The following is a 14,975-nucleotide window of genomic DNA, read 5'->3' on the forward strand; positions in this document are numbered from 1 at the left end:
AAGGGCCACAAAATACATTTTAAGCAGCCTATATATGTCCAGAATCAAAGTACCAACTTTGTGATATGTGTCTCACATCACAGCTTTATTAGAAAATGCTAAGATTCCACAAAGTCTTTCTACAATATAGCACATATCCTGTTGTGCTTTGGAAGGACACAATACCATGCATTCCCACAATCTAAAAACTCACCAACCATGAAAGGAGAAATGAAATGTATTCAGAAAAATATTGTCTAAATCTATCTCTCATGAAAATCTGAAGCCCTGGAAGAATGAAGCTGTGTTCTATTGTAATTGGTGCCAGATCCCTGTTTTGATAACAAAGTTGGTTTCCTGTGGCGTTTACTTGGTACCTTATTAATTCTGTTTCCTCAGCTGTTAGGAGGGGTAAGCCGGCATTTTCTGAATTCCACTCCATGGGGTATGCTGCCTCCACGAAGAGCCAATATGCTTTCTTGTCATCAGCTCATATGTTCCAAGGAGCAGCAAATGTTACGCTTGGCGCCAGCTCTCAGGGCTCATCTCCACACACTGACGTGTTAAAGCAGACACTGTCATTATGATTTGACCCTCACTCAGTCACACACTGTTATACAAACCTGGGAGTGGTAACAAAACAGGAAACACTTCAATAAATTGTCTAGGTTAAAAAAAAAAGAAGATATGTTAAAGATACCAGCGCAACAGTCAAATGCTTTTAAAAATAGTAATAAACTTCTCTGTTTTTAAGAAGAAAGACAAGTATGAACTGGTTACATCTGGAAATACAGAAACCTTTTGTTTCATTGAGTGAAATTGTGACATCTGAGTATCTGAGAGTTCAAATCCAAGGTCATCCCTCTGATGTGCAATCAAAAGCAGATCACTGAACCTGTGCTCCTGACTTTTAGCACCTGCAAAATGACATGAATAATACTAAATACGATGCCATTTTGTGCTAAGAACAATGAGACTGGGACTATGAACTGCTCAATGTAGTCTGTTACACATAAACCTGGATAGAAAATAGCTATTATTAGTTTTAGCAAATAAGGAGTAAATCAGATAATCAACAGAATAAATCTACTTCCCAAACCCAAAGGAAGCATTAGTAGCTGGTACTTTAGCCTCTAGCAAGGTGTTTTTATAATGTGCTTCTGAAGTCCACCAGTGTACAGAGTTTGCTTGAGGACCACTACAACTAAGTAAGACAAGCTCTGCATTTCGGCTTGATTTGCTTGCTCTGTGGCAGTGAGAAAAGGATATAATATATGTCACAAGATATTTTGATTTGGGGGAAGAAAAAGCCTAGGGCTTTGCCCCCTCTCCCCCCAGAGTTTTTGAGACAAAGAATGATACCTCTTTTCTGTTGGTTCTTCTTCCTAAGACATTCAAGGATGCTCTGTGCAGCATGACTTACTGGTCATCCCACCCACACAAGATCCAACCCCAGCCACTGTGGTAGCTGGCTTGTCTGCCATATTTTTCCAGTCTAGTCCTAACAGGGTCCCTTCTAATAGGCTCAGGGGGCAGAATGTATCTAATCTTTCACCCTGGCTATTACACTTTAACTGAAAAAAAGGATATGATCATTTCCCAGTAAAAGAAAGTTGAGCCAATAGTAGCTCCATGCCTGGAAGATGTAAAGGTGAATATACCTAGTTCTAAATCAGGAGGCCTGCACTCTACCCCACTACCCAGAAAGCCTGGGGCTTCAAAGGGTGTCCTGCCAACACACCAGGCAAAAAGTAGGACACCTCAGACTCAGAATGTACTCACAGTATCAACTTCTCCCTGGATTTCATCCAGACTACATCATGGACTTTCAGAGAAGGAGAGGAAAGAAGAGAAAGTTTTAAAAAACAACTCTAAAACCTAATTGAAAGAGTTCTTACTTCTAAGGGAGTAAACCACATCAGCTCAGATAGTCTTAGATGATAGCTTTGATGATACCTAAAAACGTAAACTATCGTAACAAAAATATGAAAGATGGAATAATATAATTCACTCCAACAATAGCAGCTAGAGAGCACTGATCCATTAAAGAAACGAGGTTTCTTGGATAAACAGAAATACGCTCCCCATGCAGTGCCACAATCAATGGTCTAAAACAACATGGCCATGATTCAGAGGGCCATTTTTGCTACCTGACTTCACAAGGCACTTCATGAAAGGGAAGTGTTCAAACACAACTATCCTCTCAGAGAGAATGTCCCTGGTCATCCCTGCTTTGGCCAACAGAACCATGGAGGGAGGTCTGTACTATAGATTGTCTAATTGTTGGGACAGCTGCTGAATCATTTGCTTTTGTAAGAAAGACACGGAGAAAATAAATAGGTCATCATGCTTTTATAAAGACCTTTGATCATTTCACAGCAGGTGATCAATTGCCAACCTGTCTGCTCTGAACCTCAAAGTGACCCTTGGTGACATACAATTAAAGTGTCGCCATCACATTCTGAGGAAGAAGTGCTGGACAAGGGTACTGAGTTGCCCACCACTGCGTTAGCAAGTTAGGTACAGTTTCTGGATTAGAAATTAATGCTCAATCCAATATTACCTTGCTCACTCTGCATCGTGTACGGATGATTTGGAGGACATGCAGAATTCCATCAGCAAGGGACAGCTAGACCCAAGAGGTGAAGAGGACTGTGACCAGGAGAGACAGAAACACACACGCTGAGGGCAGGTGCCTGCTGTTCTATGCTGTTAAGTGCTCGAGGAGAAAATGACAACAGATTACTCTGCAATCATGAGTGTAGATGCATTAAATGGAAGAAAGTGTAATAGTCACAGACTTTAGGCTTAGGAAGCCTAAATTACCTAAGCTCGTTGAGACTGTGTCTTTCCCCTTAATACCCATAGCCACAGAGCTATGGCATGTGGGGAATAAATCCGATAATACGTACATAGAGCACAGCAGAGAGCCTCATTAGCAATAACTAGGAAAGGCAATCGTTGTTTGCTTAGTAAAATAGGAAAATAAATTCAGGTTTTACAGTGAAGCAAGTATGATTGGAGCTGCACTGAGCACCAGTTAATGATTACAGAGTGTTAGAAATATCTACGATGGATACTGTTTGGGAGGAAGTTAAGAGGCTTTTGCTAATACTGCATATTTACATGAAGCACATCTGAGGTTTGGGGAAATAGTCCATGGAGTTTTCCAAAAGTCTGCCTTTACTTATACAATTCATGTGAAACAAAAATTCAGCTATCAGCTTCTGTCAGGGAGCTGAGAGAAGTGTCACAATACCCACACATCCATGCATGTGTGCTTACATGTACAGCACCTCATGCTCCAGCCAGAATCATGGTACCCTCTCTACCTATAACCAGGTTCTGCACACAACCTTGACTCCAGGCCTTGGGATGATCCTTTGGTGTTGTGTGAGACGGACAATGCTTTCTAGGTCCATGGATTTCTTCATGTTGCAGGAATAGAAACTACTTCCCTGTGAAGAAGCAAAGAACTCAGTCTGCATCTTAATACATGGGCCCTCTTACTTTTATCCATTTTCATGGAAACCATATTTAAATGCTCAGCCTCCTTGGCTCAGACACTGGTGTGCTCCACTGTTGTTTGTGTGACTTTCCTTCTGCCCAGCAGTTGAGGGCATTTGGTGGGATGAGGGCCTGCTTTAGCGTCCTCATGCCAGCAGCAGAGGGACTGAGAAGGACTCAAAACTTCCACAGCTGCCCTGCAGAATTGATAAACAGCATTTATGGTTAGCTATCAACTACTTATTCATAGTCCTCTGGACTGCTGTCCACTGCTGTGGTGGCAATAAAGGAGGAACTCACATGATGAGATGTATACTGCTAACTTGGCAAACTTTGAGTAACCAAGTGACTTCAGACAATAAGACTAAGCAGTGTGTTGTTAGGGAGTGTAGAAAAAGCAGTGTGATATTTGCATTAATGCATATTGATCCCGATTCTTCCAATTTTCCTCTTTCTTGTTAGGCAGTATGGGAAATGGAGGTTATGGATGTATAGAGGTAAAAATGTACCTTTCTAAAAAGCTTCATTTACTGTTATTGAGTGTGTATGTGCATGTATGCATATAACTTATGTTTGGTCATGTGCATGCCACAGCACACATATGAAAGTTAAAGGACAGCCTTGTGGACTTGGTTCTTTCCTTCTATTTACATGGGTTCATGGCTTCCAGGGATTAAACTCAGGTCACCAGGCTTACACATCCAGCATTTTATGTGATCTTGAAAGCCCTTAACACAGGTCTTATTCAAAAGCATTCAATCCTTGTAATCCCAGTACTCAGGAGGTTGAGGCAAAAGGATTCATGACTTCAAGGGCAGTATGAGCTTTGTAGTGAGTTCCAGGTCAGCCTACAGCTGGGTCTCATCCATGTGTGCATATCTACTTACACACACACACACACACACACACACACACACACACACACACTCACACACACACACATACACATTCATAGTGAGATTCTCACAGAAGAATATGGGAATTTGCAATATTAGTGCAAATGCTTTGCTCACTTGCTTGACAACTTCCCTCAACACTTTGAAATGAATCACACTTGCATAATGGTAACCTTCATGCTATTTCACTCCTAAACATCAACCAACTCACAGCAATCTCTCCCCATAATCCATTAGGAAACATACGTCCTTCTTAGCAGGTGTGCCCAATTTTCATTGGAAGTGAGAAGGTAGAGAAATTGCTAAGAAATAGTGTCACAAAAAACTGTCATCAAAAACAAATAATCTAGTCTGAAACAGAGTGAAATCTAACAAAAACTTAACATTCCAGTAAAATTCCATCACACTATAGAGTCTGCCCTGTACTGAGAGATACATGCCTGAGACTAGTTATTTCTTTTACATTTCATAAATGTTCCTGGCTTACTTCCTATGACAATTGGCAAAGTCAGTGTCAGCACCATGGAGTTCCTCTCCTCTCTGGGTGCTGTGTGCATTCTTACTGTTCTTCTCATGGTGTGTTTGTTTCTCATCGAACGATGCGCGTTGCTTTAATTTTAGAAGTACTTTACTTCTGCATTGCTGTAGCGTCTACACGTGTTTTCTCTCGTCCCTTTCACTTACACTTTGACCTTGGTGGTGGTGTCAGTCAGTTTACTTACGGAGTCCACTTTCAGATACCTGCTCGGGTTCCCACACTCATGGTTCTGCAGCCACTCTGGCTCAGTTCATTTTCTCAAGGGCAAACCTTTCCTTCCTCCAGCTCATTCCAGCTGTGCTGCTGCTACTTCAAAATCATATATTTAATTATGTGTATTCATAAATCTGGGGGTGGGTATGAGCACAAGAGTGCAGGTACCCACAGACGCCAGAGAGTTGTAGAATCCCCAGGGGCTAGAGTCAGAAATGGTTGTGAGCCCCAAGAGCACTATGCGCTCCTGAACTCTTAACCACTGAACTGTCTCTGCAGCCCTGAAATGACTTCTTATTAATAGACTCCTCTGGTTGTTTGGTTTTGTTTTCTGTTTGCTGGTTTATTATTTTTCTTTCTTTTTGAGACAGAATTTCATTGTGACTGGTCGGGAACTTGCTATACAGCTCAAGCTGGCCTCTAAACAACAGAGATCTGCCTGCAGGCTTTCCAGGTGCTGAGATGAAAGGAAAATGTTACCCTTTCTCATGACTCAGAAACCTGTCCCATTCCTGCATGGCACCTAGAGTTTTTTCCACTGCAATTCTCTTGGATTTTATGTTATATATGACTTAAAATGTTTGTGTGTATGTAGCTGTCTTGGTATATTTCAAGTCTATGAGAGGATACATCAAGTAGGCTTGGTTACCTGCTATTCCAACCTGTCCCTGGAACCTGATTATAGCTTACTCATAATTGTGCCTAGAGCAGGAGGGGAAATTCTTAGAGAAAACGTCATCAAAGGTAAATATAAACTCTTTGTACAGAAGGAAGAAGATGAGCCTATGAGCAGTAGGAAAGTAGAACTCTCTTTGACATGTGGAGACTTGGAAATCAGTAATGCTGTGGCTATACCTGTCTAAATCAATACAGAAATGATAAGTTTAAGTAGGTAGTTTGAGTGAGCCACCAAGGCCCAGGAGAAACTAGATTCACGTGTGCTTTACTACTCACCATGATGCTTTCAAGGGGTTTTAAAAAACTAAATGGAGTAAATTACCATATGAAAATTCTAGAAGTGTTGCAGATGGTGAAGCTATAGACATATAGTTTACAATACAGCAGTCTGTAAATGCCTTGATACTGTAGCTTCCCCTAGATAAGAGGGAAAAGGTGCTTTTCTGTGCATATTCATCTTAACTGTAAGGAAAGTCCTAAAGGATATAGTCTCTCACCAGCCTATCTTTCTCATGAGAAGCCAGTTGAGGCAGCACTCTACCTTACAGGTGACTATCATACAGACACACTATGACCTCTGTGCCTAGCATCCTTATTCATATAAAACCTAGGTTTCAAGAGAAGATAGTACTTCTCCTGGTCTCAGAATGGTGGCCACTGAAGCTTCCTATAAACATAGGCTTTGGCTGTTAGGGAAAGAGCAGAGAAAAAGTATCAGATATCCCATAGCCAATCAGACTGCAGTGTTGTACTGGTCCTTCCTACTGAATCTCACTGAGGAGAAACTGACACCATCCAGCCTCCCGTTTCTCTAGCCTCCTGTTTGCCCTTCAGGAGGAACTGCAGAAGAGGTAAGACATGGTAGGAGCTGGCAGACAAGCAAGAGGGGTTTGAAACGCAGAAAAACTATCATTTCTCACAAAAGCCCAGCCAAGGTTCAAATTCAAACACACGGCATATATCACTGCGCCTTTCGTCCTGCGAATGCAGTGTCTAAGCATGCCTTCTTCAGAGTGATCACATCACGCTGGCCTATTTCGGCCTCTGTTAGAGCGAAGGACAAAAATGAGAAAAATAATAGCCCCCTTTTTTTGTTGCTGTTAGATATAGGAGAGAAAAAATTGTACTAATCTCAATTGGCGAACACCCCAGGAGCCTACAGTTCCAATTTTCTTTTCACAGTATTAATGAAACTGGGTGTGGGAAAAGTCAAATTTTCCCCATAAATCTGAAACCATTTACAAGGCTTGCCTCAAATTATAATAACATCCATATATAAGACTCGGCATGGAGATCTGTTCCATGAGATTATTTTAGAGAAGTGGCTTTCGAGATGGGGTAGAGATAGAAAGCTGCATGCCATTACTTTAAGTTAGATCTATGATAAAACAAGGAGACTACTAAAAGATACTTTGCAAAAAAAACAATCTAATCTATACATCTTGCCAACAGTGTTTTAAAAGGATCGTCATAAGATAAATACCCACCCAATGATTCAACTTAGCAATGTGATATATGTAGAATAGTCTGGGGTTTTATGATCCTATATGTGCCCTTCTACTTCTGAAATATATAGCTCACATTCCAATTTTTATCATTGGTATATTTTACTCTTTCTTATTATTTCTTAAGACTGGTAATTTCTTAGAATTGTCTTTCTTAAAGCTCAAATGCTGAATTTTCATTGTCATCAGTATACAGAGATACCCATGCTTCATCCTTGATGTGACAGGAACACGCTTGATGTTGAAGCTATATGTTAGTGCTGTGCATGGAGGAAATAAAACCAGCCTGGAATACTACCTGGAAACTACAGTCTTACCCTGAAAGAGAATTTTGGAGACAACATAAATATAATAAGATTACGATGGAGGACCTGATCACTCAAGTGCACAGAATGGTTTCATAAAAATGGCAGCTTGAGTGATACAGAGAGCATGTGATGGCATGCCACTGCCTTGGCAACCTTATTATTGGAAATATAAAGTGTCCCTGTCTACGGCCACACAAACCCTCAGTCTGGGTTTTATGGATTGAGACCTTAAATAGCATTTCTCATCTAGATTTTTATTTCTTCTATTTTATTAATTCTGCTGCTGTTGTGGACAAATCCAAGGCCTCCCTCATGAATGAACAACTTATACACTACCATTGAACCTTTCAAGCTGTCCAGTTTCATTTTATTTATTCTTTGAGAATGGCATACATATATACAGTAATGAAGTATCCAACTGCCTTCTAAATACTTATTCTTGTGCCTATAAATTAGTACAGGTTTCACCCCTCATTGAAGAAGCTTCTTTTTTTATCTTTATTATTTTTTTAATTGTATGTAGTACATGCAAGTGAGTGAAACACCCATGGAGACCAAAAGAGGATGTTGAGTCCCCAGGAGCTGTAGTTACAGGTCATTGTAACACCCCTGACATGTGTGGCAGGAACTAAACTCAGGTCTTCTAAAGTGCAGTATATACACTACTAACCTCTGAGCCAACCACCACCATTTTATTTTTCAATAACAATATTTAGGACTTAAAATGTGACTCAGTTGGTTGAGTGCTTGCTTGACATGTAGAAAACCCCAGATTCAATCTCTAGCAACTCATAGATCAAATATGATATGCATATGTGTTATCCCAGCCTGTAAGGTGTGGACACAGGAAAACTAGAACTTCAATGTTAGCTTCAGCTACAAGTATATATTGGAAAGCTTGAGGCTGCCTCAGAAAGAAAGAAAGAAAGAAAGAAAGAAAGAAAGAAAGAAAGAAGAAGGAAGAAAGAAAGGAAGGAAGGAAGGAAGGAAGGAAGGAAGGAAGGAAGGAAGGAAGGAAGGAAGAGGGAGGGAAGGAGAGAGACAGAGAGAGAGATTGATTGGTTGATTTTGATTGCTGTGTTTCCAATCTCAAAAAGAGTTACCATGATGCCAAACATTTACCATTATAACCTAACATTTGTGGAAAGTCATTTACTTTTAAAACTCTTTCTTTTAAAATGTTTACTTTATAACAGAAAAATTTTGCAAAACAATTGTGAATTTTATGCTTTCAATTTTCATATTCTAAAGGGTAACTAGGTACAGACATGCCAGTGGAGTACTCAGGCTCTGATGCCTTCATGAGCCTCTCATGTTAGCTTCTGTTCCATCTATGTAAGAATGCTTTGAGGTGTTTTTGTTCTAATTTTTATTTGTTCATTTTCACTATATAGCTCTTGCTCATCTAGAACTTGCAATGTAGATCAGGCTGGTAAAGGATCCACATTTAAACATTTTAGACAATAAAGAATATTTTACAACAAGCTTTGAACTTGGCAGTTTGGCAATTAATTCTGCCCTTGCTTAACACCTCGCTTAATAATTCAAGAATCCAAGGAGGCAGAGCACTGAGCAGTGCTGATTTCCCCAGTGCAGAAGGACTCACCAGACACACTCTCACAAGGGCCATCTTCAAGAACCAGTCAGGAGCTGGGAATGAGAGGGGTCAGAAGAGACATAGAGAAAGACATGGAAGTAGCAAACAGAAAGATAAATTCAAATTTAAAAAATTGACTTAAAATTTTTTTATGCAGTGGGGCAAATACCAATTTTTTTAGTGTAACAAAACACTGGAACAAGTCCTTTGGATGTTTTATTGCTACAAGGACTCATCCTCTGGGAAGAGTGGCTGACAGTGTGTTAGAGAAACATGTTAGCCCTTCTAACATTGGAAGGCACATGCTCCTCTAAGTTGCCACAATATTAATCAGACTCTGAAAGACATGCGAAGGATCATGGATGTAGCATACAAGATTCCATCAATCTGCTGGACCAAAACAGACCATGTCAAAACTTTCTCGATATTTGATTAATGGGGAACACTGGAGAGAGAGAAGGGAGAGGAGGAGAGAGAGAGGAGAGGGGAGAGAGGAAGGAAGTTAAAGGGAAGAGAATGGAATTAAAATCCTCCTCTTCTTTGTCCTTCAGGGTAGCTGTCAGTGCAGGTCTCTCTTTCATAGCTGTGACTAGGTCTGAGAAGTGGATATAAGAGAAGAGAGCTGACTGTGAGATCCTGACCCTGGGCAAAAGCTTTGCATTCTTGTCAAGGCCATCAGTAGCCTCCAAATCCTGTAGAGTAAATTGCCAACTAAAGTCCAAGCCCTTTGTGTTGCTATCAGAACGGACATACCCTCTCTTCTCTTACATAGAGGTACCATTTTACAGTCGATCCTAGATGACTCTGTGATTCTGCATGTTTTTTCTATAAAGTAGAGGACGTGGCAAGTACATGGGGAAATTTGGGCAATATAATAATGTATTGGTATTGTGTTTTCTTCCATTCATATAGTTCATGATTTTTTGTTTTTAATTTTATGAGCCAAGATAAGTGGCTTTCATACTTAAGAGATTCACCTATTCATTTTTCCCCCTTTGCTGATCATGTGGCCTTGAAGTGAAATATAAATGATCACTGAAGTTTAAAACTTCTCCATTTCTAATCATACATCATCGCTTCTATTTCTTGGCTCCTTTAGTGACTGACCACCATGAGCCCCGTGGAGTTTATCAACGACACAGGCCTTCTGTGTCCTGAGGCCCAGTGTGATGAACTGGCTCTAACACTCTGCATCTATCTTACCATCAGTGTCCGTTTTAAACTTAAAGTTTGTTGGCATGTCATTCTTCCTCCTTTAGTCTTTTTCATTTGTTTTTTTAAAAGATATTTCATCACATTCTGTGACAGAGAGAAGGAAAATGAATGGAAGGGAATTTCAGTTCATTCATAAACCTTTTACAGCAGTTCAGAGTGTGTTGCTACCATAATCATTAGAAATTTTGTATTTTGTATTTATTATGAAGTGTGAAAAATGTAAAATTCTCCAAGCCATGAAATATTTGGATTAATTATACAGTTCTCTGATTAAAAGCCTTTTCTTTTGTTGTCTTTCATAACTGGTTAAAATATGACTACCTTCTACTTTATGTATTTTTGGAATACATTACATAAGAAGACATTTCACCTTAGTATCATTTATACATTTTCTACGTGAAAATTAACATGAAATTTCCTCAGATTTTTTTCCAGTGAGCATCAAAAAAGCATTAGTGACCATATTTTTAATTCAGATATGTATTTAAAGTTATGCAACCTGTTATCGTACATCTATGTGGGAGAGATGTCTCATTAACATATAAATAAATACCAGTGGGCGTTGGTGGCTCTTGCCTTTAATCCCAACATTCTGGAGGCAGAGGCGGGCAGATCCCTGTGAGTTCAAGGCCAGCCTGGTCTACAAAGCGAGTTCCAGGAAAGGCGCAAAGCTACACAGAGAAACCCTGTCTCGAAAAAAAAAAACAAAAAACAACAAAAAACAAACAAACAAACAAACAAACAAACAAAAACCACCATATAAATACCTTTGAGCTTATAACAAAAGTTAAGGAAAATATCACTTAGCCTTCAGATTTGAAACCTAAATAGATGTAATTATTGTTTAATCAAGTAGATGTGGAAACAACTGTATATAGTCTGAGCAGAGATATAACAATGCCTATATAAGTGACTGTTAAAATGGTAATGTGAGGGGAATGATAAGATGGTTTTTCATTGGGTTTTGGTTTTAGTTTTCTGGAAAGTGTTTTATATGTTATTTAAAAATACGATATGTAGAATCTCTTAAAGTGGGTTAGGCAGAAGTATTTTTAGCTCCCGTGTGACTCAGGCACTTTGCTGGTGTTGCAGAAGAGGGAGGTACACTTCCTAAGTGGGAGATGCTTATCAAAAGCTCACAGAGCAACATTCAGAGTTTGCTTTTGTCCTTATGGTGTGCTTCTAGAGCAAGCACATATCTGTTCTGATCTCTACATGCACTGTTGTTTTAAAAACTACATCAGCTATAGTCAAGGAAAAAATGAGATTAGTAGTCTAGTATTAAAATATCTAACACCAGTTCCTAATTGTGCCGACACACCAACATGCATTGTTAACATAGTGAATTTAAACCTTGAATTCCATTAGAGTCCCTAAGTTGTAATATCATTAAAAAAACATGACTGTGATTCTAGCTCATTGTCCCTTTATTTTCTTCTGAAAATGTGAAGGTATTGTGAAAACGTATTTCAGCATTCCGTCATCAGGTGTAGAAAAAAAAAATGATTGAGAGAGAATTTGAATACAATTGCCTTTTCAGCTCTTGAGACACCCTGATAAAAGAGCATTGTGCCAAAGGCACACACAGAAAGTTGTCATTTCGGGAAAGTTAGCAGCTGAGCTAATTGGCACACTTTGGCAAAGATGACTGTATTTAAACAGAAAGAGCTGCCTTTGGTTTGTCTGGTGCTGACAGGGTTACAGCAGCAGGCTTTTGAGGGGAAATTAATTCCCTGTAATCCAACACTGTGGATTATAGTCTTTGTTCCTCTCCACCTTGGCCACAGAAACAACGCCAAGCCTTTTTAGACAGCATTGCAAGAACTTTTGTAAAACAAGCAGTGACATAATCCGCACTGGAGGGTTCCACCTGCTCCGTACTGTAGGTGCAGAATGTAGCTCCTCGCTGCTTTGAAAATGAGAACCAAGGCTTTGTAAGCAACTGTGGTCACTTGATGAAGGAAAAGAAACTAACAGCCAAAAACCTGTATTTATGCAAAAGAAATCTTAGTGATGTTTGAAAATTGGATTTCTCTTTTTAAATTTTTTATTACATTTTACGTGTCTTTGTGTGTGTGTGTGTGTGTGTGTGTGTGTGTGTGTGTGTGTGTGTGTGTGTGTGTGTGACAGTGGTCAGAGGACAACCTGCAAGAGTGAGTTGTCTCCTTCTACCAGATGTGGTCTGGGGATCGAACTCAGGCTGTCAGAAATATGTCTTTATCTGCTAAGAAACCTGGTCCACTTTAAAGTGGGTTTTCAAAGCAGCATAGGGCTACGTGCTTTGGGAAATGTTTCTAAGTAATTAGCAGACACCTTTGTAGAAACATGCACTGTCAAATATGTATGTATGTAAATACATTTCATACACCTATGGAATCTTGAAATAGCTTTACAAACAGTGTGCATACTTCTGGAAGTTGTGACATGCTTAACCCACTACAACAGAAAAGTGATCTAGTTTTTCCCTGTAGGATAAGGTAAACAATGGCGGAGAGTCAAAGCAGGGAAACAAGAAATGAAGAGCTATAGAGAAAATGGTCCAGGTTGAGGTGGTTTGGGTTGTAGTTTTGTTTTGTTTTGCTCTAACTTCCGATCTTTGAATGTGGAAAGCAGAAAGCTTTCATTATTCTCATAGCCTTACCTTCTACACACCCCAGGGGCTTTCTTTGTGTTCTGTGGACAACCTCAGTGTCTTCTTAGACCTGGAGAAGATATTATACATCCTACATTCCATTCTTGTGCCCAAGGGAGGTCTTGGCCTCTACTTACGGAAGTTGGGGTGAGGGTTTTATAGCTGTCACACCAAGCAAATATTCTATTCTTGTCTCTATTATTACCATTTATCACATTATGAATTTTGTCTCAAAACCAATCTAGAATATACTTTAAATGGAGAAAGAGTACATTCCTGCATTCCTCTCCAAAGTTCCTAAGTGTGAGTGTTTATTACAGGCTTGCACCACTACGAACAAGTAAGGTTTAGCTTGAAGGTCACTAGTGTCACTAGCCCACTGCCAACGTATGTGTAAATGTATACTTATTAGACCAATGAATTTCCAGCACAAAAGGAAAAGAGTTGTGTTTTCATTTACAATCATGCAACTAAAGTTAGGCCTTCTAATGAAAGTAATGAGGGCTGGAAAGACGGCTCCATGCTTAAAAGCATGTACCATTTTTGTAAAGGGTCTGAGTTCGGTTCCTAACACTCTGGTCAGATATGATTCCCACAGCTCCTCGAAAATCCATCTCCATGAGATCCAAAGTTTCTGGCCTCTACAGTCACCAGAACTCACTTATGCTTACCCCCACACAGATAAATACATACATAATTAAAAATAAATTTTAAGAAGCATACAGTTGAACTGTTCAAAAGGTCTGGAATATTTTGTTGTTTGGCAATGTGTACATCACAAGGTGGGATGAATTCTGAAGACACTCCTTGTTTAGCTGTCCGGAGCAGTCAACGGTCAGCTCTAAGTATCCAGAAGCTCCATCCATCAGTTTTATTCTCAGGATGATTCCCTCCAATATGACAGCAGGGAGCTGTTCTGAATCTGGTGACATGTGGGGTTTATGGTGTCTCACCTAACGTGAAGGTGGTCCTGTAAATCTCACAGGAGCTGTGGTATTAGTGAAACTCATCTGAATTCCAGAAGAATAGAGGGGTACATGGCAGTAACCGGCTCCCTTTGAACTAGGATTGAGTTCCTAGATTATAGTGGCCTTGAGCAGGAGAGCGCTTTATTTAGTGATGTAACACTTTCCCCAGAGCAGTGGGTACTTAAGTTAACATGTTTGCTGACATCCAGGAAACTCAATAATCACTTTGTTCTTATTCTGTTTTCTACAGCCAACCCCACCCGAGTGGGTGGCCGAGAACCATACCCAGGCTCTGCAGAGGTGATCCGGGAATCCAGCAGTACCACTGGTATGGTAGTGGGGATCGTCGCTGCTGCCGCTCTGTGCATCCTCATCCTCCTCTACGCCATGTACAAGTACAGAAACCGAGATGAAGGGTCGTACCATGTGGATGAGAGTCGAAACTACATCAGTAACTCAGCACAGTCCAATGGGGCTGTGGTCAAGGAGAAACAACCCAGCAGCGCCAAAAGCGCCAACAAAAACAAGAAAAACAAGGATAAAGAGTATTATGTCTGATCCCAAGATTCGAGAAAGACACTTGTATAGAAATAGTCTTCATTTTATCTGAGACATAATATAAACTTATTTACTTTCCTTTTTATGAAGCACACACAAAAGAAGACAGGGAATGCAATCAGGAGGGAAAACTCTTTTTAAAAAAAATTACAAACAAGCAAACAAGTATCTCATGCTCTTGTTTCTCAAAAAACAAAAACAAAAAAAAAATGAAAGAGAGAAGAAAGGAAGGAAAAAATTCTAAAACAAAACAAAACAAAAAAACAAACAACAACAACAAAAAAAAACAGGGGCCAATAAATTCCCTAACATCCGCAGTGTTTTCATTTACTCTGCCTGTCTTTATGTTGCTGGAGCATTCTAAAAGACGGTGAGGACCGC

General features: G+C 39.8%; 1 protein-coding gene across 31 annotated transcripts in view; it reads left to right on the forward strand.

Annotated features, from left to right (window-relative positions):
* Window positions 1-14,772, forward strand: part of Nrxn1 (neurexin 1) — a 1,060,385-nt gene extending 1,045,613 nt beyond the window's left edge. For all 31 annotated transcript variants that reach the window (XM_036170770.1, XM_036170774.1, XM_036170788.1 and 28 more), the window contains one exon: window positions 14,287-14,772. In XM_036170770.1, coding sequence (XP_036026663.1) covers window positions 14,287-14,594 — 308 coding nt within the window. In that variant the 3' untranslated portion in view covers window positions 14,595-14,772. The remainder of the gene's footprint in view (window positions 1-14,286) is intronic.
* The last annotated feature ends 203 nt before the right edge of the window (window positions 14,773-14,975 follow it).

The sequence above is a fragment of the Onychomys torridus genome, chromosome 21 (assembly GCF_903995425.1).
Source record: "Onychomys torridus chromosome 21, mOncTor1.1, whole genome shotgun sequence".
Taxonomy (NCBI): domain Eukaryota; kingdom Metazoa; phylum Chordata; class Mammalia; order Rodentia; family Cricetidae; genus Onychomys; species Onychomys torridus.